The following is a 25,468-nucleotide window of genomic DNA, read 5'->3' as shown; positions in this document are numbered from 1 at the left end:
AAAAATTACGAAAAATTCTACCCCAAAGGTAGTGATTTTCGGAATCGGCGTGTTGAGAGGGCCCTGCACACCAAATTTGGGGGCAATCGAGACGCCCCGCAATATCACATTGGGATGTTACGCAGCGTATGCTTGAAAATTACGCAAAATTCCACCCCAAAGGCGATGATTTTCGGAATCAGCGTATTGAGAAGACCCTGCACACCAAATTTGGGTGCAATTGAGACGCCCCGCAATATCACATTGGGATGTTACGCGGCGTACAACTCGAAAATTACGCAAAATTCCACCCCAAAGGCAGTGATTTTCGGAATCAGCGTGTCGAGAAGGCCCTGCACACCAAATTTGGGGGCAATCGAGACGCCCCGCAATATCACGTTGGGATGTTACGCAGCGTGTAACTAAAAAATTGCGCAAAATTCCACCCCAAAGGCAGTGATTTTCGGAATCAGCGTATTCAGAAGTCCCTGCGCACCAAATTTGGAGGCAATCGGGACGCCCCGCAACACCACATTGGGATTTTACGCGGCGCATAACTCGAAAATTACGCAAAATTCCACCCCAACGGCAGTGATTTTCGGAATCAGCGTATTGAGAAGACCCTGCACACCAAATTTGGGTGCAATCGAGACGCCCCGCAATATCACATTGGGGTGTTACGCGGCGTATAACTCGAAAATTACGCAAAATTCCACCCCACAGGCAGTGATTTTCGGAATCAGCGTGTCGAGAAGGCCCTGCACACCAAATTTGGGGGGGGGGGCAATCAAGACGCCCCGCAATATCACATTGTGATGTTACGCGGCGTATAGCTCGAAAATAACGCAAAATTCCACCCCAAAGGCAGTGATTTTCGGAATCAGCGTGTCGAGAAGGCCCTGCACACCAAATTTGGGGGCAATCGAGACGCCCCGAAATATCACATTGGGACGTTACGCAGCGTATAACTCGAAAATTACGCAAAATTCCACCCCAAAGGTAGTGATTTTCGGAATCAGCGTGTCGAGAAGGCCCTGCACACCAAATTTGGGGGCAATCGAGATGCCCCGCAATATCCAACTGGCAATTGGATATCAATCTGCTGCTAGATTGACGGACGTGTTGTAGCACTTGTAGTTTCACGAAAATGTTCGGAGCTGGGTCAAACTCATATCTGCACCCACAGCTGAACACAGAAAACTGCGTTTATGAGTCATATCTGTGCGGACTTAACCTTACTTAGGCATAACGCCTTGGGTCTACGTGGGGCCCCAACAGAAACAAATTTTAGCACCCTGTCTGGCTTTGCTAGCTTGAAGAATACCAATACAGTTATAAACACATCGTGCTGACAATGACGGTGGAACTGCGAGACTTCGGTCCGATGAATAAGACTCATGCATTGCCGTGAGATGCTGCCATCATGTGCGGACAGGCTGTAGTAGCACCCTCTTAAAGTAGTACACCTCTTGTATAATTCCGATCGGCGAGACCTAAAAACCACTCTGATAGGCTAAGACACACCCCGCCGAGAAAACATCCCGACACGAACCCTAAGGAACGAAGCTAAGCCCCGGGAACCGAGGACCGAAACAAAGGCAACGGTTTAGGTACGGTACATATACGTTTAGTCGTGCCGGGCACCTGAAACAAGAGCCCTTATAACGCGATTCACACTAAGTAGAAATAAACACATTGTGCCGACAATGTCGGTTGAGCTGCAACACTTTAATTCAATGAATAAGACTCATGCACTGTCGTGGGATGTCACCATCATGTGCGGACAGACTGTAGTAGCACCTTCTTAAAGTAGTGCGCCTCTTGCATAATTCGTTGGCGAGACCTAAAAACCGCTTTGTCATCCAAAGACACACTGTACCGGAATAATGTGTCACAGCAATTCTAAGGGAACGGACCACGCCCCGGAAACCGAAGACCGAAGCGAGGCCAAAGTTTTCGGTACGGTACATATGTATTTATAAGCGCAGCGTACCTTATATACGAGAGTACTTCTTCGGTAGAAAATGTTATTGGATGCCGCAGCCGTTTTGAGGTCTCGACAGCTGGAATAATGCAAGAGGTACACAACTTTAAGAGGCTGCCTCTACGGCCAGTCCGCGCAACGTGATGGTGATATCTCACGGCAATGCATGGGTGTTGTTCATTGAACCGAAGTGTTGTAACTCAACCGACATTGTCCGCACGACGGCTGGCTGGCTGGCTGGTGGCTGTTGGCATATTATCTCGGCAGAGTACGTCTTTGGATGTCAGAGCGGTTTCTAGGTCTCGCCAATCGGAATTATACAAGAGGTGTACTACTTGAAGAGGGTGCTACTGCAGTCCGTCCGCCAATGATGGCAACATCTGGCGGCAATGCATGAGTCTTATTCATCGGACCGAAGTCTTGCATATCCACCGACATCGTCAGCAAGATGTGTTTGGTCCTAATAAGTGTGAATCGCATGATCCGGACTCGTGTGTGGGGTACACTACGCTAACAGACGTATATGTACCGTACCGGAAACGCTGGCCTTGCTTCAGTCTTCGTTTCCCGGGGCTTAGTCCGTTTGCTTAGCGTGGCTGTTGGCATATTATCTCGGCAGAGTACGTCTTTGGATGTCAGAGTGGTTGTAGGTCTCGCCAATTGGAATTAATTGGAATTATACCAGAGGTGTACTACTTCAAGAGGGTGCTACTGCAGTCCGTCCGCCAATGATGGCAACATCTGACGGCAATGCACGAGTCTTATTCATCGGACCGTGGTCCGGCATATCCACCGACATCGTCAGCAAGATGTGTTTGGTCCTAATAAGTGTGAATCACATGATCCGGACTCGTGTGTAAGGTGCACTACGCTAATAGACGTATATGTACCGTACCGAAAACGCTGGCCTTGCTTCAGTCTTCGTTTCCCGAGGCTTGATCCGTTTCCATAGGGTGGCTGTTGGCATAATATCTCGGCAGAGTATGTCTCTGGATGTCAGAGCGATTTCAAGACTTGCTCGTTGAAATTGTGCAAGAGGTGCACTACTTTAAGAGGGTGCTACGACAGTCCCTCTGCACATGATTGCAGCATCTCACGGCAATGCATGAGTCTTATTCATCGGACCGAAGTCTTGCAGTTCCATCGACATTGTCAGCACGACGTGTTCAGTTCTAAAGGGGTGAATTGCATTATCCGGACTCGTGTGTGAGGTGCACTACGCTAACAGACGTATATGTACCGTACCGAAAACGCTGGCCTTGCTTCAGTCTTCGTTCCCCGAGGCTTGATCCGTTTCCTTATGGTGGCTGTTGGCATATTACCTCGGCAGAGTATGTCTCTGGATGCCAGAGCGATTTCAAGCCTTGCTCGTTGGAATTGTACAAGAGGTGCACTACTTTAAGAGGGTACTACGACAGTCCCTCTGCACGACATGATGGCAGCATGTCACGGCAACGGAGTAGTCATATTAATTGAACCCAAGTGTTGTAGTTTAAGCGACAATGTCGTCACGATGTGCTTGGTCCTAATAAGTGTGAATCACATTATCCGGACTCGTGTATGAGATGCACTGCGCTAATAGACGTCAATGTACCGTACCAAAAACGTTGGCTTGGCTTCGGTGTTTGGTTCCCGTGGCTTGGTCCGTTTTTTAAGACTGCTGGAACTGCTTCAGTTCCGCCGACATTGTTGGGTTTTTCTCTGTGCTGTCTGTTTGGAAATATCAATTCGAGACACGAATGTGAAGAACTGAGATACTTTTCTTGATTGCTCGAATGTGCGTAATTTGGTGCTTATGTTGCGCTTTTAGTACATGCTATAAATCGTCGGCTGTCTGCGTGTTAAAAATCAAATGACCTGTTTGTGGCCGAAATTATTATATTATCAGATGGTTATTTCTTGAAGATGATAGGCAATCATGCGAGCATTGTGAGTAGCAGTGGTTGAAACGACGTAGTGAATAATGTTAATTGCCTGCTCATTATATTTGGTGCTAAAGATGTCGTTTGGATTGTATGATTTCAAAGTCGGGCAATCCTGCCAACGCGAGCCGGTTGAGCCCGTGCCGCACTGCGCGTAAAACGCTCGCGGTGGAGATTTTTCTTCTTCTAAAAAAGGTGAAGTACTTGAAGAATACCACAGATACCCCCGAACTCGTTTCTTGTTCCTGCTTTCGCAACACGCATCAGCCGGCAATTGCCTCGCCGGCGACTGACGGATATCCTCGACCACCAGGGACCGTCACCGCACCGACCGGCTTCTACACGCCTCCAACGTCCTTAAATGTATTGGAAAGAACCATGTTAGGTGGAACGAGTTACGCAGCACGTCCTGCACGTCCGTTCTCGCGATATGTTTACCTGGCGCGTCCCGATATCGCCCTCGGAGGCGCGCGCTTATTGCGGCATTAACGCCCTATCCGCGTTACAATTGGGTTTGCTGGTAAGTTCAGCGCGACCGGAGCCCTCTTCGCGCGCTCCGTAGCTCGGCAAGAAATGACGTAAAAACAAATTGGGATATAAAATTGTTATAATTCAAGCATTATTTTCCAAATATAAAAGCAAATAAGAAGGTTAAGTTTAATATTCACGCAAAGTGTTAAATGATTTCCCTCAACAGATTTGAAATAATTGTTGACGTCATGTAGTTCTACCACCTCGTTTCGATCAGCCTAGTAAAGAGTCGCGCGCAAAAATGCACATTTCAGGAGCAGCCACAGCTGGCGATAGTGGCAGCATCATTGCCCTGCATGGGTTAGCGCCTCGGTATGGACTTTTCAGTAATAAGAATCGGAAAGGAAGAAATGGCGTGCTGTTGGCATATATCCTCATGGATGTAATGTCTGTTTTTTTCTGTGTGCGAACGTATGTAGCCCCCAGCGAATGTGTCCCTCATGCCCGTAATGTTATGCATTAATATCGGGCTCCCGTGGTGCTATCATGTTCGAGGTTGGGAGGGGATGACGAGTGTTGACAAATATGTGCTTGATGTATCCCTTGCGGCTGTCCTTGATGATATGTTCTCCTTCCTTAGACTTAAGTGTCCGCTGGCACTGGATGTGAGTGTCTTGGCATGGGGATAAGACAGCTAACAGCTAAACTAAATCACAATTCTAGACAAGTAATGTGTGAAACATGAAAAACAGGGCTAGTTCCACTCAGGGGGGCTATTTCATACCAGCTTAGCAAGGTTATTTGATGCCAGTTGTGTATTAATCAACTCTGCTACCTGCCTGGATTTGCTCACACAGGTAGTGCCTAGACTTACAGCATTCAGACCTAAGCACAGGAAGACCTATACATGCTAGCTCCCTGATCATGCATGATTCAACACTAAAAATTGCATCACCACTTGAAAAGGTAAATCCACGTCCTGGGCCGGGCCTCATTTATCACAAGTAAGGAGAACTGTGAAGATGTAGTGTTGTTTTGAGAGATGGATCTTGTCTTTTAGCACCTTGGTGCCAGCCTGCAATAAAGCATGCTTTTGCTATGTTTCTACAGCACCCTGAACCTGGTGCTTGTATGCTCCAAACTGAAGCCATGCTAATTTGTGCTGCATTATGTTGTATTATGTATAAAAATACTTGAGAACATTTTTACCCAAAATTACCTAGACACCATCATATTTCCCAGATAAGATGGCTTTCTGCTGACATTGGTGGTGACAATGCTCCAAGCTCTGCTCAGATTTACAGATTATGTGAGCTGAAAGTTTACACCAGTTTTGCTGCTATGCCATACATCTTAGGCATCATGTGTATTTGTTCCAGCCTGATCTAGGTGCCACTGCTATCAAATAAAATAGCATCTTTGTGTCATCAGCAAACCTTTTTGTCTGGCTTATGATGAGGTTTGGTGAGTTATCAACACATAGCAAAAAAATGGCATGGGCTTGGCAATGAACCATACATCTCTTGCCTGGTGACTGCTCAAAATGAACTGAGCAATAGGAGTGGTTTCTCACTGCTTAGAATTAGGAGCTTGTTTCAATGTTTCTGAATAAAAGCAAGATGATGGTCAATGACCAGTGATAGAGGAGATATTTTTATCCAGTGCCCACATAGTACCCAGTGTCATAGAGCCTCAAAATTCTCCATGAGGTCTGAGAAGATTGGTGTATTTTCAGCTGTGCTTGATTGTTGCATTCATCATTTACAGACATTACCAGGTCACCAGTATTGTGCCCAGTTTTTAGTTTATGCTTTGTCTTGTTAAGTGCTTCCTATAAATAGCCCTATAATTGTGACAATTTGTCTCCAACAAGGGAAATTTCAACTGAGGCAGCAGCTGCAAAAATAGTGAAATATCTATCAACCATTCTTTTGACAGCACACATGCATAACTATATACTATAACTATGACTATTTTTTTAACTATGTGCCTGTTTTTCAGGCATCCATCTCAGAGTCATACAGGCTGAAAGCAATGTCTCAAAAGAATACACTGTTCAACTATTTCCAACGTTCAAAGGCATCGCCTACTGCAGCTGGCAGTAAACAGACTGAGCACAAGGAGTGCACTAAAAGCAGCACTCCAATATCACAAAAAGAGCACACTCAGAAAAACACTACTCCTAAAGTGCACAAGCAGTGCAACCAGAGTGTTACCCCAAAGCGACCGAGGCCCACTGGAACTGAGAGTGGCAGCCATGAAGCAGGCAGGAAGGGGAGTGCCAAACAGTTCAAGAGGCTTCGACTTCAGAGTGATGATGATGACAGTGAGAATGATCAGAGCTTGGCCAATGGAAAGAAAGTGGAGGACAAGCAGCTTCCCGAAACCATACATTCAGAATCAGATGAACTAGATGAAGATTCTGAAGATGAGTACCAACGTGAGTGCGTTGTCAGCTGTCATTACACAGGTGCTGTGCGGTAGGCCTGTTGCAGCTCAGGTAGACCTATTGGAAGATGTGGTCTAGCTGCTGAATATCGTCATTGACTCACAGTGTTTCAATCAGGATTTTGTTTAGACTGGGTAGGGTTTGGGGATAATACTGAATGGTCTTAGTATTGCATGCAAGAACCTGTGTGAGTTGAATGTGCCATTATGTTTAGATTTGCCTATTTGCATGCGAAGGTTTCGCCCTAAGCACTGGCTTAAAACCGTTCGCGAATGCTGCAGCTAAGAAACACGAGCTGAGCTCCGATGACGAGTACGCTGATGACGCCGTCGACTCAGCCGAGGACTCGCCGGTTAAGAAGACCCCTAAACGCGCCAAACTCGTCGCGAGAACTCCAACGTGCGGTTCATCTGCCGACAAGAAGTCTCCCCGAGTCCCCTCGACGCCCAGCACCCCGGCACCGACGACCCCGCGACCCCTGGGCAGTGCGACCAAGCTGAAGCTTGCCTCGTTCTCGGCGGAGGTGAGTCGGACTGGACCCCAGTTATCTAGGCGTCGGGATTGGTCGTTGGAAGCCGGTGGCGCAAACAGCATTTCCTGTTAGAATTTTGACTGATTTGGAATCGCTGTACGGTCACCACGCAGATTGGGTTCAATTTATCGCCCGTGTGGGGAAGTTTCAGTAGCGGAAGCTCCAGCCCTGCTCACCCGTGTGGAGCCGGACCACAACAGCGCCGGCGCCGGAAGCGTCGAGCCCGCTCCCGAGCCTACCCCCGGTTGCAGTGCGAGGCGTCGCCGGCGCCGGCGGACGACCTGGCGGACAACTGGCCGCACCTGAAGCTGGACTTCCTGCTGCCGGAGCGGCGGAGGGACGCGGCCGGCCGCCGCCCCAGCGACCCCGACTTCAACCCGCGCTCGCTGCGCGTGCCGGCAGATTTCCTGGATAAGCAGACGCCGGTACGGGCGCGAAGGCGGCGAGCGGCAGCTCGGCGAGAGCGTGTGGCTTTGTTAGACCGCGTTTGAAGTTATCACTTCATATTTTCTGGAAGGAGGCATCAGTTTTAAGGCAGAGCTACATGGGTCTGGATTTATGGCATAATGGTAGCTGGGCCAGTGCAGTTGATGCACTCTTAAACCTCCTAATGGTAGCTGAAGAGATGTTGACTTTTGCTCCAGTATCCGATTTGCTCACTGATACTCCAATTTCCTTGTTCCAAATTCTGCATACTTGGGAGAAACAGTGTCACAGGATCGACAGCAAATGGCCTAGCAGCAGTGTTTTGTAGCATGGCATTGGACTCAACTGCACATTAGATGGACTTGGTTTTGCCTGAACAATTTTCGGAATTATAGATAGTCATAATCTATGAGTTATACCATAAACTTCCTTGTCACACATTTGCCTGTGGTCCCAAAAGTAAACTTGGGCAGGGGCATTTATCCTGTTGCTTGTCCTGTTCAAAATCACTTGTTAATTATTTGCGGATGCATCCGCAGTGACTGTTGGTTGTAAATAAGCGCCTAAAACAAGTCTGGAATGTCCAGGCTTGGGTCAGATGCCAGCTTCTTGTGTCGCAGGCTTTACGGCAGTGGTGGGTCATCAAGTGTGAGCACTTCGATTGCGTCATCTTCTTCAAAATGGGGAAGTTCTACGAGATGTTTCATATGGATGCCGTTCTCTGCGTCAAGGAGTTGGGGCTTCTTTATATGAAGGTTGGTTCTTCACTGCAGTTGATAGAACAGAACCTGCATTTTTTTGCTCACGTGTTAAATTATGTGCGTCATCATTGTTTTCTGGCTGTTACTCATATCTTTTGTGGATGCGGACTGTAAATATGTCGCTGTGGAGCATTTCAACGATCTGCTTACTCGTTTGAAGAGTCTCGTGTACATTATATTTCAGAAAACACGGGCTCAGTGTATGTCACGTTGCACCATTCTGCACATGTTAGTTGTGCGTCCTCCTGCGCACCCCTGCCGCCAATATTGCGATTCTCACTGCTGCCCATGTACCAGCACCGTTCCGCGACTCTCCAGACAGCGCGGCGTCACCTACGGCCACCGGCCAGCCTTCTGTCGATTACACCTCTGCCTGGCCTTACCGCTGTCTCTGACGACGCCGCGTGCCTGCAGGGGGACCACGCGCACGTGGGCTTCCCCGAGGCGTCCTACGGCCGGTACGCGGCCGCCCTGGTGGAGAAGGGCCACAAAGTGTGCCGCGTGGAGCAGACGGAGACGCCGGACATGATGCAGAGCCGCGTCGCCAGCAGTGAGTGTCGGTCGGGCGACGTCGCTGTCGCCGCTAGGGGGCGTGCGGTACAGCCGAGCATGGTTGTTGTGTGACCTATCACACGGCTGGGAGCAAGGGACAAACTGTTCCGCGCCTGAACAGGATGAGGCTGCTTTTCAGGTGCTTTTTTGTGTTGTCTTTGCTTTAACTGCTTCGTCAGGAAGCAATCAGTGCGGCGGAAAGCGGACATACCTCAGAAGACCATCACCCAGCGCGTGCGAGCAACTCGAGTTTTTCTCACATCGGTTTCCCTTGCGATGTTGGTGTGACGTGTTGTGTCGCCGTCATGTTGGCTTTATGCGTTTAGTTGCACCGTGTACCCGCGTTGATGGTGCTGTTAGGCGTCAGTTCACGCCGCGGTTCCGCGTTCGCCGCAGGCACCAAGAGGACGACCAAGTTTGACAAGGTGGTGGCGCGTGAGGTGTGTCAGATCACGTCCCGAGGGACGCGCACCTTCAGCGCCATGGAGGGCGACGCCACCGACGGCGAGCTGCGCTACCTCCTGGCTGTCAGGGAACAGGTGAGCTGGCCGTCAGGTGGCAGGTGAGCTGGCCGTCAGGTGGCAGGTGAGCTGGCCGTCAGGTGGCAGGTGAGCTGGCCTTCAGGGAGTGTGTGAGCTGGTCTTCAGGGAGTGGTTGAGCTGGCCGTCAGAGGACAAGTTGGACTGGCCACTTGGGGACGGTTGTGAGCCGCGGGTCTGAACTCGACCGGACACAGCCGTGTGAAGCTGCTATGCCGCCTGATCTAAGTTAGGCTGCATCGTCAGTGCGCAGACTTGCGCTCTTTTATTTTCGGTTCTTAAGGCGATAAGAGTGTGTTGTAGGACCGTCTGCGAGCGGGCCTCAGTTCGCATGTCAGGCTGCGGTCTTGAATCGCGCAATCCTGCGAGGTTGTGTTTACGAAATTGATAACTGATTTGATTATTCGTTTTCGGCCGTGGGCGTTGGTGGGGACAGGCCGTGAATATGTTATGGACGTGCCATCCTGAATGGATTTGGCGTCATGGCATGTTTTGGTGTTGGTTGTCGTGTCCAGCGTACTCTTATTTGTATACTTCTCTGGTCCTTCCCCGCGTGGCCGAAAACTGTGGTCTCGTTTTGTGGTATTAGTCTTATTTAAGTCTAATTTTTAATGTTAGATGTGTTACGATCAGGCTGCGAACAAACCAGGCAGCGTGACGCAATATTGGCAAGCTCCTTCCAAAAAAATGCATGGTCACAACGGACAAATAGACTCGTTATCAGCGCGTCCGAACTTTCCCACCTGCGCCGCGTTTGTAACCGCTGATCGCTGACCGCCCGGCAGGAGGTAGACGGCGAGCTGCAGTTCGGCGTGTGCTTCGTGGACACGTCGGTCGGTCACTTCCGTCTGGGGCAGTTCAGTGACGACTGTCACTGCTCACGCCTGCGCACGCTGCTGGCGCACTACCCGCCAGTGCAGGTCAGTACCCCGCCCTTGCGTGTGGGCTGGTGGCGGATCCTCTGTGCGTTGGGCACGACAACTGCCGATTTGATTTCCGCCTGGGGAACACCTGCTAATCATTGCTGCATGCTCCTTGTCACTGTTATTGTTGCCCTCAGTTTCTCTGCATAGCTGTGCAAGATAAATAATTTACTGCGACGTGCGTCGTGTCGAAGACGAGGTGGCAAGTGGTCAGAATCTTATTTAACATCTTTTCAGCTTCTCTAGCTTTGGTTGGGCTGAATTCTGAGGCCGCGTTGAAGCCAGACAGTATTCATCGCCATGTATGGGAAATGAATTGACAGAATATGGTGCGCTATCTGGCGGAGAGTATCGCCAAGTTGCGAAGCGGCCAGAGCATCCAGGCCTGCCAAGACGGGAGTCATTGGAAAAGCAACCTTGCACAAACGTCAGTATACCTAGCCCGAGAAACCTTGGCGTGCTCAGCATCCTCCTCTTGGACACTATTTACACCACGGCACCACGCTGTTGTGTCGTGTTGCATTTCATTTGAATGTCGTTTTTGCTCCCATAAGAAATCAGGGGACACGCGGCTTGTAGCTGCACTAGCAGAGATCGTGTTAACGTACAGTGCGGAACCTTAAGTTGCTGTGGCATTTCATAAATGTCATAACGTGGACACCCGGTCTCTAATATAACCTGAGAATGCAAAATAGATGTTAGTCCAATATTTGGATCAACTGTATGTGTGCGAGGGCATTTTGTAGTCACTGACCTAGCAGATGTTTGAAGTTTCCATCATATTTCATCAAGTTTCCATCATGTTGTTTTGTTTCATCAGTGTGCAACATTTGTCGTTCAAGGCGTTTCGGGCTATCGTTCTGCCCACGTAAGCAGAGTGGACCTTCCGTTACTGGCCCCTGCTGATCTTGGTCGCATCCGTTGGCGGTGTGATGCGGTTTTTTGAAGGTGAGGTTTTTGTTTTGTCCGAGCTTAGTTGATGTACGACGGCGCGGCCTTCTTCGTCTGCACAGTCTGCTCGTCATCAGCGGCTGCTGATTCTCGCTCCCCATCAGCAGCTGCTGATGCCCTCCTACCCTCGGCGGATGTCGACGCTCTCCGTCCTTCGGTGGTTGTGGACGCTCCCCCACCCTTAGCGGATGTTGACGCTCGTCTGTCCTCGGCGGACATGGATGCCTTCCTGCCCTCGGCGGATGTAGATGCTCTCCTGTCCTCGGCGGATGTCGACGCTCTCCTGCCCTCGGCGGATTTGGATGCCCTCCTTCCCTCGGGGGTGGCGGAGCCTCCTCCATCCTCAGCGGATGCTGACGCTCGTCTGCCCTCGGCGGATACGGATGGCTTCCTTTCCTGAGCGGAAGATGAATCTCGCTGCTCTTCAGCGGATGCGGACCCTTGCCGCCCTTCATTGAACGTCGATCCCCTCCTTCCGCCTTCCCCTGCCGATCCCTGCCTGCCTTCCGCTGGGGCTGACCCCGGCTCCCCGTCACCAGCCAGGCTCTGCTCCTCACCATCGGTGGACCCCTTGGCCTCCGCCGGCCCGGACGGCGGCCGGTCACCCTCGGCTGGCGGCGTCTCCTCGCCGGCACCGGCGGCTGTAGAGCGAGGCGCCGCTGGCGGCGGGGCAGTGTCGGCGCGACGGCGACAGGCGCAGGCCGCAGCGCGCCAGCCACGCCACCATCTGCTCGGCGGCGGCGCGCACCTGCGCGGCGCCGGCCGGGCCCAGCGGCAGCGCGCGGCACACTCGGAAGTCGCCGGCCACGAGGCGCGCCGGCGCGGCGAACACCAGCCGCTCGGGCACGCCGAACGCGCCGTCCGACGCCACGCCCAGCGACTGGAGCCGGCCGTCCTCGTGACCGGCCCACCACTGGCGCAGCGTGTGGGTGAGGCCGGAGGCCAGCGTCAGCGGCGAGAGGCGCTGCTCGGCGCCGTCCAGCGCTGCGTGCGGGATCTCCGGCAGCGGGCGCCGGTAGCCGGCCGGGCCGCGCACGGCGCCGCGGTGCCGGCTCACGCCCGCCGCCTCCAGGTCCAGCCAGCTGCGCCCGCCCGGTGGGTTGCCCCACTCCACCAGGTCGTGCACGTCGGCGGCGGTGACGCCCAGCTCCGCGGCCAGCCGCGCGCGCAGCTGGTTGACGCGCGGCGTGCAGAGCGCGATCACGTTGTTTGGCGGCAGGCGCGCCAGGTGGAGCAGCATCACACTCGCTGCGAAGCACGGCACCCGGCCGCCGGCCACCACCACCCGGCAGTGGCTGCTGGCCGTCGCCTCGATGGCCAGCGCGTACTCGCGCATCCGGTCGAACAGCTCCCTCAGCTCCTCGTCCCAGTCGTCGCCGTCCGGCTCAGGCTGCTCGGGCTGCGTCTCGCCTTCGGCAGATGGCGTCGGCGCCGTGCTCGGTGCTTCCGAGGTGGTCTCGCCGCCTTCCGACTCGGCCGCCTCGGCGGGGGCCGTCTGCGGGTCAGACGGCTCGTCCTCGGCGCTCCCGGCCGCCGGCTGGCCGGAGCCGGGCGGCGTCTCTCCAGTCTCGCCGGAGAGCTCTTCCGGCGGCGGCTCCGACGCAGCGGCGTCCGCCGGGGCGCCCTCCTGTGCGTCGCCGGTGGACGGGTCTGGTGTGCCGGGCACCGGCTCTTGAGACCGCGCCAGCGCCGGCGTGGTCGTGGTCGTGGTCGTGGGCGCCTCAGCAGCAGCGGCGGCTGCTGCCGCGGCCGCGGCCGCGGCTGCGGCGCTGGCGGATCGTGACGCCGCCTGCATTTCCTCCTCCTCCAGCGCCTCGCTGTCGGGATCCTCCTGGATGGTGGAGAGCCGGTGCAGTTCACTGCCGGCCCAGCGCGCGGACGTCGGCGGCGACGAGGGCATCTCGAAGGCGGCTGGCGGCGGTGATGCGTCCTCGGTGATGGAGATGGCCGGCGGCTCTGGCGAGGTGCGCGGCGCCCCCGCGCTGTCGGCAGAGCCGGATGGCCGCGCCGGCTCGGCGTCGCCCTCCGAACGCTCGGCCGAAGCGGCCGGCAGGGCGCGCTCTGCGGCGGGCGGCGCGTCCTCGGACGGCGGCGGGCTGGCCGGCGGCGACGGCGGCGGCGGCGGCGGAGGCGGAGGATCGACGATCGGCTCCAGCACGATGACGACGGCCGCATTCCGCACGGCCTCGCGCAGCGTCGGCAGCAGCGCCACCTGCGCCAGCTGCGGGCTGGCTAGGTCCAGCAGCTCCATGCGCAGCGCGCTCAGCTCCGCGCAGCTTGGCTCGCCCAGCAGCTGTAGCCGCATCACCAGCTCCTCGCCCAGCACGCGGCCCGTGGCCAGCGCCGCCAGGAAGTGGTAGGCGGCCGGCGTGAGCGCGCCGATGATGGTGACGCTGGTGAGTCGGCGCTCGAGCGCGGCGCGCTCCTGGCACCGCTGGCGCAGCTCCAGCCGCTGCTGCTCGGCCGTGCTGGCCGCCACCTGGCGAGCGGCGGCCGGCGCCGGCGCCGGCAGCGGCAGGCCATAGTAGATGTCGACCAGCCGCAGGAAGTCGGAGAGACCGCCGATGAGCAGGGCGCGGCCGCCGCGCTGCACCAGCAGCCGCCAGACGAGCGGGCCGCGCGTGTCGGCTGGCAGGTCCCAGCCCTGCGCGGCGCACGTGCGGCGCAGGTAGCACGCCCAGTGTTCGGCCGGCTGTGGCTCCTTGATAACGCGGCAGCTGGGCAGACGCCGCTGCAGGTGGTCGGCGGCCGCCTCCAGCCGCGCGTACCGCTCGCACTCCACCTGGCCGCAGATGACGAACTGGCAGGCGGCCATGGCGCGGGCAGTGGCGGCGGCGGCGGCGGCGCTCAGGGGTCGCGCGCGGCGCTCTCACACGCACGGCTCTGGCCAAGGCAGAAGCGCAGGCTCAGAAGCTCAGCAGGCAGCGGGCACCGGTGCCGCGACCGACTGGACCACTGCGACGTGTCTGAAGCCATTCGGCCGACATTTAAAGTCACGATGCTATTTGGCGCATCTGGCTATCAGGATATAAACACTAGCACTATACGCAGGTATACGCTAGCATGATGCCGACACCACTTCTGCCCTTATTTTACAACGTTGGCGCTTTCACGTGACGCAAATATGTCGGTGCTTTCAGTCAGTGTGGAAGACGTTATTTTGTTGACGAAAAATGCGAAGCTTGTTTTTCTTGTTTTCTTTTTGCTGTTAGTATTTGAATATGTATTTTAATGGATATATGTTTCCTGTAGTTCACGACACACAACACTCCGCTCCTAATCCTTGGTCACCGTATCACCGAATCTAGAATTATGATAGTTCTGTAGGGTTTTTTTTTTTGTTAATCTACGCGGGGTGGCTGGGCTTTCAATTGCGCGTACGAACATGTTGGATCACTCCGTTGGCTCTTTTCTCCTGCTCTGTTGGAGCACCCCGTCTTAGGTAACAGTAAGATATTCGCACACACTGGCAGCTGTGCGCCTGCCGGCCTGTCCCACATGCATGGTGCGCTACCCGCATGCTTCTTGTCGCCTGTATCACCAGACCCTCGCCAGCCCGGCTGACACTGCGCGCCGTTCTTCACCCGCAGCTGCTGCAGGCGCGCACCGCCGCGCCGCAGCGGTCACGTGACGTTCTGACGTCACTGCTGCCCAACTGCCTGAAAGAGACGCTCCGAGTCGGCGAGGAGTTCTGGGCGGCCGACAAGACGCTGCGCTTCCTGGCGGAAACGGACTACTTCCGGGAGGGCGAGGACGGCAGCGGCGAGCTCCAGTGGCCGCAGACGCTGCTGGACGCCACCAGAGACGGTGAGGCTCGCCTCGGGGGTGGTGTTCGGCCGACGCGTTACGCCGAACGGGACCTCAGGCCAGTGGCGGCGGCTGGTCGGTGTTCTAGCATGCGTGCTGTGAAGAGGTCTCCGACCTACATGTATAGCCTGGAGGCGGGGGACGAGCATCGCAAAGCTGGTCGATGAGAATCACACGTTCTACTCTGTGTTCGAGTGTCGTCGCCGCTTTGTACCTCCGAAACTGATCTTCTCCAGGTGTGTTGTATGCGAACACTATATCAGTAATCCATTTCGACATTTCTTAAGGTCACCAGAGGTGGCGAGAACGAAGGCGAATATGAAAAGTTATCCGTATTCACGGACATCTGCTCAGCACCCAGCCATGGAGTGACGCCTGCCCCGCAGGAGACACCCTGCACCTGAACCCCCGGAAGGACTGTGAGCTGGCGCTGCAGTGTCTGGGCGCCGTCACCTGGTACCTGCAGCTCAGCATGCTGGACACGCAGCTGCTCTCCATGCGCAGGTACGGCCCCGCGCGGGCTGACGGCGCCCGGTACAGGACTCGCCCTGCAGCACCTCAGTGGCGCTGTGTAACACGACGCCACCCGGACTGGCTTCGGGCTGGGGCGCCGAACCGGACATCCGCTGTGAACCCGGTCCGACTTCGGCACTTGTTTGCAGAGCGGTCTCATGCATTCAGCGATTTTGATGCGACGGACGTCATACGTGTGTTGCGCGTGCAGCTGCTGCTGCCAATCCAAGTGACATTCTGTCGACGGGACCGCCATCGGCAGTCTCAATGGCAGCTTGGTTGGGCTGGTGCGCCCCCCTGGTCAGCTGACAGGGTGGCTACATGCCCGAAGTGCAGTCGTTCTCTGGTGTGGTACTGCCAGTATCTGGTGCAATGAGTCGTGTTTGAATGGGTCAGTGTCTCAGCCAGATTCTCTCAGTGCACTGTGTTCTGGGCTGGCGCGGCCAGGCTCTTCCATGCTCCGATGTGGCGTGTGCCCTTTACGGGGTCATGTTCTCCCGGCAGCCCCGTATGACGTGTGTCTGTCCTCTGGCAGGTTGTCCTGGTGCCCCCGTCTGACGCGCGTCTGTACCCTGGCAGGTTTTCCCGGTACCCCCGTTTGACGTGCATCTGTTGGGTGACAGGCTCTCCCGGTACCCCGTCTGACGTGCGTCTGTACCCTGGCAGGTTCTTCCGGTACCCCGTCTGACATGTGTTTGTGACATGACAGGTTCTCCCGATACCCGTAAGACGGCGCCCGTCGGCTGGCAGGTTCTCCCGGTACCCCGTATGACGTGTGTCTGTACCCTGGCAGGTTCTCCCGGTACCCCGCATGACGTGTGCCTGTTGGCTGGCAGGTTCTCCCGGTACCCCGTCTGACGCGCGTCTGTACCCTGGCAGGTTCTCCCGGTACCCCGTCTAACGCGCGTCTGTACCCTGGCAGGTTCTCCCGGTACCAGCCGCCGGACGTGCCGGGCGCGGCGGCTGAGGACGGCTCGCCGGAGACGCCGCCGGACCGGCCTGAGTCGGACGGCCCCGCGCACCATCCGGCGGGCAGGATGGTGAGCAGCGCGCTCTCACAGCAGCGCCGGTGACGTTCAGTGCAGGGCCTCGTGTTGTAACGGCCAATGACTTTTGTGCGGCTGATAGTTGTTCATACTGCTTTCGTATGTGGAACGATGCTATATGATGTTTCTTTCGAAACGTCATGACCAACAGAAATTGTATCCGATGGCTGGTTGGGAATCATATGTGCTTCAACCCCCCCCCCCCCCCCGTCTGACGCTTCCGGCTACTGGAACCCGCTGGGTTATGGTATTACTTGGGTGATTGCTTTTGCATATGAACCAGAAGCCCTACTTGGTAGCTGATATTGCACCATTTAGCGAGGTACGACGCACAAATTTTATGTGGCAAATAGTTGGTTTTCTGTTCGATGTTAAGCCATATGTGGTGCCATTCTGGTGGACTGGTGGTCCTCTCGCAGCCGGCTCCCTCAAAAGCGCTGCCGGCACTCACGGAGCGACGTGCTCACTATCGCCAGGTGCTCGACGGCGTCACACTCCGGAATCTGGAGATCGTCTCCAATTCGGTAGATGGCGGCACTGAGGGTACGCTGCTGGGCACACTGGATACCTGCGTTACGGCCTTCGGAAAACGGTAGGAGGCTTGGCGGTCTGAACCTGATGAGCGGCAACGGAAGTCGGTCCGCGGCCTACTGCCCACACTGCTAGGTCATATCAGGGCTGTGGTCATGCCAGGTCCGTCCACAAATGAGGGCTTTGGCACCATGCCCATTTCCACGCAGGAGCAGCGTGAGGAAACTAGTCTAGATGCACTCAGACCGCCCCACACCCGGATGCCTTGTGTTTTGGCTCTGGGGGTTGGCCCTAGTGTATTATAGCCTGGTTTGTCCTGACCTGGTGCCGCCCTGACCTGGCGCCGGCGGTTTGCTGTCGGCCTGCCCCCACAGCCTGCCGGTGACCTGACCTGGGCCGCTGTCGACAGTGTGCTGCGGGCCTGGTTCTGTAGCCGGCCGCCGACCTGACCTGGGCCGCTGCCGACAGCGTGCTGCGGGCCTGGTTCAGCGGCCGGCCGCTGACCTGACCTGGGCCGCTGTCGACAGCGTGCTGCGGGCCTGGTTCTGTAGCCGGCCGCTGACCTGACCTGGGCCGCTGTCGACAGCGTGCTGCGGGCCTGGCCCTATAGCCGGCCGCTGACCTGACCTGGTCCGCTGTCGACAGCGTGCTGCGGGCCTGGCCCTATAGCCGGCCGCTGACTTGACCTGGGCCGCTGCCGACAGCGTGCTGCGGGCCTGGCTCTGCAGCCCACTGCGCTCGCCGGCCGCCATCGCCGCCCGTCTAGACGCCGTCGAGGACCTCATGAGCCGCGCTGACGTCATGGATGACGTCACGGCGCGGCTGAAGCAGCTGCCCGACCTGGAGCGGCTGGTCCGGCGGTACGTCCGCCGCCGCCGCTGCGGCCGAGTCGGCGCCATCTCTGGCGTGGTTTGTGTGTGGCCTGACCCGTGCTATCTCCTGACTGGGTCACCACCAGCTGCTTCCGCCGCCGTGAAACGGCGCCAGCTCACTGGAGTTGGAACCCAGGCCGCCGCGCTCCTGTGGAGTGCTTTGTCTGGTGTGCGCATGTCAACACAAGGCGTGTTCTGAATCAGAAGTAGTGATATGTCTGCTGGCCGCGTGAAGAAGTGCGCTTGCGAGCCCATCTAGCCGCGGGGACCGGGACCATGACGCCCAACGCCGCGAGCTGCGCCGTGCGGTGCCGGCCGCGCGCGAGCCACCTGACCTGGCCGCTCGCCTCGCAGGATCCACGTGCAGGGCAACAGCCGGCTGCGGGCCGGCGGCAGCCACCCAGACTCACGCGCCATCATGTTCGAGCAAACCAAGTACAGCCGCAGCCGCGTCATGGACCTGCTGTCGGCGCTGGCCGGCTTCAAGCAGGCCGCCCAGCTGCTGCAGTCGCTGGCAGGTAGGCGGAGGGCGGCTTCGGCCCGCGCCGCGGCAGCTGTAGTCGGAGCGGGCGCTATGATGTCAGACGCTGACGCTGCTCCACGGGAGCTGCCGGACGGGAGGACCCGGGCCCCGCGCTGCGTTGCTCTGGTGGAGCTGCGGCCGACCTGGCCTCGCCAGACACGCTCGGTGGGGTAGCGTTGTTAGTCGACTCCGTATTCGGGGCTTCACGAGGCCCGCAGGAGGCTGCTCACGTGCCGCGCCGCCTCATTATTGAAGGCCTCGCCGCCTGTGGCCGTGAGACCAACGCCAGCCTCGTTCAAACACGGACTGAGGCAGCGCCGGGCCGCGGCGTCCATCAGTGATGCATCCCGACATCCATTGTTGATGCGACACGGCCGCCGCCTCGCAGCCGCTTTATGGACATGTCCGGTCTGAGTTTGTGTTTGACGATCGGAATGTTAACGTTCGCTCGTACGTTCTTTTACCTCTTGTACCCCTCCGTACGACATGACTGGTTGACGTGACCTCGTGCCTCGGGTCACGTTTATGTGGGTGACCCGTTGGTGGAAATAAGTAGTTGAAGTCGGCGGCAGGGGAGGAGGATTGGGCTTTACATGCTCGGTGAAGGTGCTGGGGTCGAAGTTCACAGCTGTCATCAGCGGGTGGCCACTGGCAGGCATTCGGGCCTCCCTGGCCTTGGCCAGGCGGCCTGGCCGCGCAGTTCTGGTTGGAGTATACCTATAGCGCTGCTGTGGCTCTTGACAGGAGGTAGACCGGCCTCGGTCAGGCCGGCGGAATAAGTCAAAATATGTGCTATTTTCAGTTAATTTGCGATGGGCAGAGAATGCACGAAACCGGCCTGCTGTGCTCAGTGGTGGGCGACTGGGTTTCGCGGCTGGCCTTACCCTTGAAGCATCCATCCATCCTTAATGGACGGATGGAGCGAGACTCGTTCGTTTGGAGACGTGGCAGATTGTCCAGTCGTTCGTGTGATATCTGTGATTTATTTCGCTGTGTCCTCTTGGTAGACTCCATATCTTTGTCTGCAAAGTCCCGACAGAACAACATAGCAATAATGGATGGTGTGGAGCTGGAGTTGGACAACAAAGCAGCGAAGAGTTGAACGTCGCCAAGTTAGAAAAAGGCGACGCCACAGTGCCAAAACGCGAGTTACGGAAACATTAAGAGCGCTGTCGGGTCACGTACCATCCAAGCCCTGGCGTTCGAGGAGGGATGGCCGGTAGACGGCAGGGGACGACGGGCAGGGATGATCGGCAGACGTCCAGGGAAGACCCCGGCCGTCGTGAGTGTGCAGCGGCAGGGCCGGAGCTTCGGAGCCCGGATTCTGAGTGGGGCTCTGCCGACCGCAGGCACCGCGAGCGACTTCGGCAGCTACCTGCTCCGCTGCTGCCTGACGCTGGAGAAGGATGGCGGCAAGTTTCCCGAGTATGACGAAGTGCTCGAGTACTTTGAGGTGAGGAGTGTTGGTGTTTCATTATTCCCAAAGTAAATTATTTCAAAGACCTTTGTAACGTGAAGTCAGTCTGATTAACACCGCCCGCCTAAGCGTCATCCTGTTGGTTCCGAACGCTCGTCACACCTGATCCGTGAGCCAGCCGTGTCGCGCCTCCGCTGTCTGGCGGTGGTGAGTTTGACGCGGTGCCGGTCGGCGCAGACCTCGTTTGACCAGGCCGAGGCGCGCAAGGAGGGCCGCATCCTGCCCTCGGACGGCGTGGACGAGCAGTTCGACGCGGCCCGCGACGCGCTCGAGCAAGTGGAGCGCGAGCTGGACGAGTACCTGCACGAGCAGTGCCGCCACTTCGGCTGCAAGGTAGGATACGTAACGGGCCGCGGAGGCGGCGCGGCCCCTGGAGCACGGCTGTAAATTGGCCTCCATGGCTTGAGGGGCGGGTGTAATACGGGTGTGACGGGGTAAGATGATCGCTGTAACGGATGAAACGCGGATGTAACGGTGTAAGATGGCCGGCATAGCGGGTGTAAAGTCAGACTTGTCATGGGAGATGCGGACACGCGGCAAACGTCACCGGAGCACTGGCGTGGGCGAGGTCAGACCGGGCTCGTCAGCACCGACAGGGGCGTGGCAAGAATGCCACTGGGGACAACGACACGAGCTAGAAGATCGCACTTGCACCTGCGTTTCCGCTGGAGACGTCGGCCTTGACCTGAGTACAGAGCGTACGCTTCGTGTACGCGTGAGCTCGTGATTGGCGTCCCACACCGAGGTGTCAGCCCCCCCCCCCTTCAGAATGCACCCTGACCCCTGCGCCGTCCGCCAGGTGGTGTACTTCGGTCAGGCCAAGAACCGGTACCAGCTGGAGGTGCCGGACCGAGCGGTCCACAAGGCGGGCGGCTCGTACGAGCTGCAGACGCAGAAGAAGGGCGCCAAACGCTACTGGACCGACACCACCAAGGTAGGAGCTGTGCTCGAGAGAGCCATGCTGGGCGGGGCGATGGGGCTATTGATGAGTCGCCTGAGGGGTGTTGGCGAGTGTTCCCTCTGTTTTTGAACTCGACTGTAATGCTGGTGCTACTGTCTTGCATTGTTTTGCGTTGCATGGTATGGAGTATCTCACGATAAAGGACGTTGCAATCGAGCAAAGTGTTGTGGAATGAAAAGGCATGACACTCGTTCCGACTCTTATCCCAACTTGTTTGCCTAACTTTGCTATTGCCGAGCTCAAATATGTCTGCTGGCGGTTCCCTACCTCGGCCTTTTTACACTCCAGACGCGCCCATATCAAATGCACGCAACAGTGTCACAGGCCCGACGAAACGCCCGGATCCTTATAAGAGGCACGGGATTTACGTGCGACTAATCGCCGCGTGAGCCTTGGCCGTGGCCGTGGGGCGCTGGCGCCGCGTCCCCCGCCAGCAGCAGCGATGCCGAACCCTGTGCTACCTGTGCCGGCAGGAGCTGCTGGCCCGGCAGCTGGCGGCTGAGGAGCAGCGGACGGCGGCGCTGCGGGACATCAGCCGGCGCATGTTCGCCAGGTTCAGCCGCCACCAGGCTGTCTGGGAGCGCGCCGTCCAGTGTCTGGGCCTGCTGGACGGCCTGCTGGCGCTGGCCAGGTTCAGTCGGGGCGCTGAAGTCAGCTGTCGACCGGAGCTGGTCACCGGCGCCGACCAGGTGAGACGGCTGCCGGCTCCAGCTGGTCACCGGCGCCGACCAGGTGAGACAGCTGCTGGCCCCAGCTTGTCACCGGCGCCGACCAGGTGGGGCAGTTGCCGTCCCCAGCTGGTCACCGGAGCCGACCAGGTGAGATGGCTGCCGACTCTAGCTGGTCACCGGGGCTGACCAGTGAAACCAGGTGATTTAAGAGTCGATGAGCTGTCTTAGCGGGGCAGGTGGCACGGCTGTTAAGCCGAGCTGCTCACTGGCGTGGGCCACGAGAGGTGAGGTAAGTGGTGAGACGAGTCACGAGAGATGAGGTAAGCGCTGGGACGGGCTGTCAGGGGTGAGGTGAGCGGTGGGACGGGCCACAAGAGGTGAGGTGAGCGGTTAGATGGGTGACGAGATGTGAAGTAAGCGGTGAGTCGCGCGCGAGAGGTGAGGTGAGCGGTGACACGGACGAATGGCTCTGGCGTCGTCCTCTGGATCAGACACCGAATCCGGTTCACGCCCCTTGACCTTTCCGTGGCCCGCTTCCACTAGGACGGTGACACGACTTTCCGCCACATGAGATGGTGAATCATGCAGCGATGATGATGCGCTGCGCTGCCGTTGACTGACTGTCAGCAGCGCCAGGCGACCGTGTTTTCCGGCCGATGAGACCTCCCCCGGCGGCCTCGAGGCGATGGTTGTGTCCGTACAGTTGGCAGCCCATGGCCGCGTGCGTGGCGTTCCCCCCCCCCCCCCGCCGCGTCGCCTGTCTGCAGACGGCGTCGTACTCGTGACGGCCAGAGGCTGGCCGGCGGACGGTGACCGTCTCGGCCCGTGTCCGCCAGGCGGTGCTGGAGATCACGGACGGCCACCACCCGTGGCTGGGCCGCGGCGGCGGCGGCGCCGACTTCATCCCCAACTCGGTCGGCACGGAGCGCGGCCGGCTGCTGCTCATCACGGGCCCCAACATGGGCGGCAAGTCGACGCTGATGCGCCAGGCCGGCCTGCTCGTTATCCTGGCGCAGCTGGTGAGCCGCGCTCCGTGCGAGGGTGCCGACCGGGCTGAGCACGGCCTCGTGCTCTGCCGTCTGCTCCGCGCTCTCCCTGCCGGCCCCCCGCCGGCGGCGGTCCGTCCGTCGCTTCTCGCAGAGTGCTGCGGTACTCAGCGATACTGCTGGTGGGTGGCGCTACCCTGGCTGGGGTGCTGCTCGCTCGGCAGTCGCTGGCTCCCGCGGTGTGTAGGTGTCGCCGTCGCTCGTCAGACGCCCGCCGGCCGTGCTCTCTGCGTCAGCGGTCCGTCGCTGGTGACCGGCTCTCGGACACGGCCCCCCTGACCAGCCCGCCGTCTCCCGCGGCGCCGGACTCCGCCGCCAGTCTCACCGTCGACGGGCGCTGTCGGCAGGGCTGCTACGTGCCGGCGGCGTCACTGCGCCTGTCGCCGGTGGACCGCGTGTTTACGCGGCTCGGCGCCCAGGACCGCATCATGAGCGGGGAGTCCACCTTCCACGTGGAGCTGAGCGAGACGGCCGCCATCCTGCAGCACGCCACCGCCGCCTCGCTCGTGCTGGTGGACGAGCTCGGTGGGTGAGATGGGCTTGTTGGACGAGAGAGCGAGAGAGAGAGAGAGAGAGAGAGAGAGAGAGAGAGATAGAGGAGAGAGAGAGAGGAGAGAGAGAGAGAGAGAGAGAGAGAGAGAGAGGAGAGGAGAGAGAGAGAGAGAGCGAGAGCGAGGGAGCGGGAGCGGGAGCGGGAGCGGAGCGGAGCGGGAGCGGGAGCGGAGCGGAGCGGGAGCGGGGGGAGCGGGAGCGGGAGCGGGAGCGGGAGCGGGAGCGGGAGCGGGAGCGGGAGCGGGAGCGGGAGCGGGAGCGGGAGCGGGAGAGGGAGAGACGTGGGGGACAAGCTCCTGCATGTAAGTTATGTGCAGAGTTAAGGGAAATCATAAGGCAGGTGTCCACTTAACAGCATAAGACATAAAGCATGTCATGCAACACGTGCAAACCTCCTGTTTGGTTTGGGACCTTGCGAGTTTCATCTGGCTACAATGTTCGACATGGGGTGGTTTTAGCCGTGTCGTGGCGTGCCGTGCCGCGCGGTGTCGTGCCGTGCCGTGCCGTACCGTGCCGTGCCGTGCCGTGCCGTGCCTCGCCGTACCGTGCCGTGCCGTGCCGTGCCGTGCCTCGCCGTACCGTGCCGTGCCGTGCCGTGCCGTGCCGTGCCGGCCCGTGACCGCCGCCCGCTCGCCAGGCCGCGGCACCTCCACATTCGACGGCTCGGCCATCGCCTCCGCCGTGCTTCGCCAGCTGCTGCGCGTCGGCTGTCGCTGCCTCTTCTCCACCCACTACCACAGCCTGGTGGAGGAGTTCCAGGACCACGACCAGGTGGGCCTGCACGCAGTCTGTTGAGGCGCCGGGAAGGTGGCGGTTCAGCTTGCATCGTTTGCCTCGGCTCCGCTCGACTTATGACAGATTTGGCAGCTGTCACTGATGACGTTGGCGCTTCGCAGTCGGGTTACCGGCGTCCGGTGTCTGGTTTATCGTGCGGTGTGACGTCACAGGCACCGATAGAATTGGCACCGTGCCCTGCTGAAACAGGCTGCGTCGAAAAGCGTTGCAAGTCCGTCAGATCCTGCAACGTGTTATTACTCCGTCATGATGGTCCCGTAGTGACCTACTTGTGTGTCACTGGAACAGGACGTTTTGCAGTGCCCTCGTCTGTGCCGCGCCTAAATTATCGACGATGCTAGGACCAAGGTCATGTCACCGACGAATGCAGTAGCGCTCGCAAATCTCTGGTCAATTCTGCGATGCATGAAGCTGAGGGCTAAAGGACCGTCTGTCAGCCAATTTCTAACTTTCCAGCTTCGGGCCAGGCTCTGGTTGATTGCATGAACAAGTGTCATGTGAAATGGCTATGCATGTGCCCTACATTGCGCCTGCTGTGTGATCGTGTCCGATCGTCCCCACCCCGGTCGTGTGCAGCGCGTGACCCCGTCCCGACGCGGCCCAGGTGTGGCTGGGCCACATGGCCTGCATGGTGGAGAACGAGAACCAGGACGACCCCACCCAGGAGACCATCACGTTCCTGTACAAGCTGACGGACGGCGCGTGCCCCAAGTCGTACGGCTTCAACGCCGCGCGCCTGGCTGGCCTGCCCGCCGACCTGATCCGGCACGCGCACCAGCGGGCGCGCCGCTTCGAGCAGCGCGTAGAGCGCATGATCCGCTTCACTACCGTGTGGCGCGCCGCCGCCGCCGCCGCCGCACAGTAGACGGCCGTTCATTTCGAGGGTCAGATTGAGTTGTTTCACCACCGCCGGACTCGTTGCGTGTCGGAGTCGCTGCCGTTTGTAGGGCCCCGGAAGAATGTCGTCGACAGAAATTCGCCTGGGACCTGATTGTGATGACTTGCCATATGTTGGAGCTAAGCTGGTATGTTGGTGGTTTTCAGCAATATACATACTCTTTTGTAGCATCCGTGTGTCTTAGCTGGATGATCCCGGACGCCCTGCTGAATGCTCTTATGGCGCACACCGCGGGCCACACAACTTCATGTGGGGTCGGCGCCCAGGTCGCCGCTACCTCCGCTCAC

General features: G+C 57.9%; 1 protein-coding gene across 2 annotated transcripts; it reads left to right on the top strand.

The window, feature by feature from the left end:
- The first annotated feature begins 4,675 nt into the window (after positions 1-4,675).
- Positions 4,676-25,264, top strand: Msh6 (DNA mismatch repair protein Msh6). Of its 2 annotated transcripts, none has more exons than XM_037214124.1 (22): positions 4,676-4,728; positions 6,358-6,796; positions 7,087-7,328; positions 7,589-7,762; positions 8,384-8,518; positions 8,939-9,074; positions 9,473-9,615; positions 10,401-10,535; positions 15,080-15,296; positions 15,683-15,800; positions 16,732-16,849; positions 17,332-17,447; positions 18,091-18,246; positions 18,613-18,776; positions 20,131-20,234; positions 20,436-20,591; positions 21,058-21,192; positions 21,693-21,908; positions 22,727-22,909; positions 23,284-23,461; positions 24,126-24,259; positions 24,888-25,264. In XM_037214124.1, the coding sequence occupies exons 2-22, from the start codon at positions 6,391-6,393 to the stop codon at positions 25,146-25,148; spliced, it is 3,627 nt and encodes a 1,208-aa protein (XP_037070019.1). In that variant the 5' UTR covers positions 4,676-4,728; positions 6,358-6,390; the 3' UTR covers positions 25,149-25,264. The 2 variants fall into 2 exon arrangements, with proteins under 2 accessions (XP_037070019.1, XP_037070018.1); XM_037214123.1 differs by having other exon boundaries at positions 4,719-4,798.
- The last annotated feature ends 204 nt before the right edge of the window (positions 25,265-25,468 follow it).

The sequence above is a fragment of the Pollicipes pollicipes genome, unplaced genomic scaffold (genome assembly GCF_011947565.3).
Source record: "Pollicipes pollicipes isolate AB1234 unplaced genomic scaffold, Ppol_2.1 Scaffold_3447;HRSCAF=4054_pilon_pilon_pilon, whole genome shotgun sequence".
Lineage (NCBI taxonomy): Eukaryota > Metazoa > Arthropoda > Thecostraca > Pollicipedomorpha > Pollicipedidae > Pollicipes > Pollicipes pollicipes.
Note: the sequence above shows the minus strand (reverse complement) of the source record. Positions and strands in the feature narration are given on the sequence as shown.

Bases quoted from the DNA above. Each gene is read 5' to 3' on its own strand.
- Msh6 (XM_037214123.1), top strand. The intron at 9,616-10,400 runs GTGAGCTGGCCG...ACCGCCCGGCAG, and splicing joins TCCTGGCTGTCAGGGAACAG to GAGGTAGACGGCGAGCTGCA. The intron at 20,592-21,057 runs GTAGGATACGTA...GCCGTCCGCCAG, and splicing joins GCCGCCACTTCGGCTGCAAG to GTGGTGTACTTCGGTCAGGC.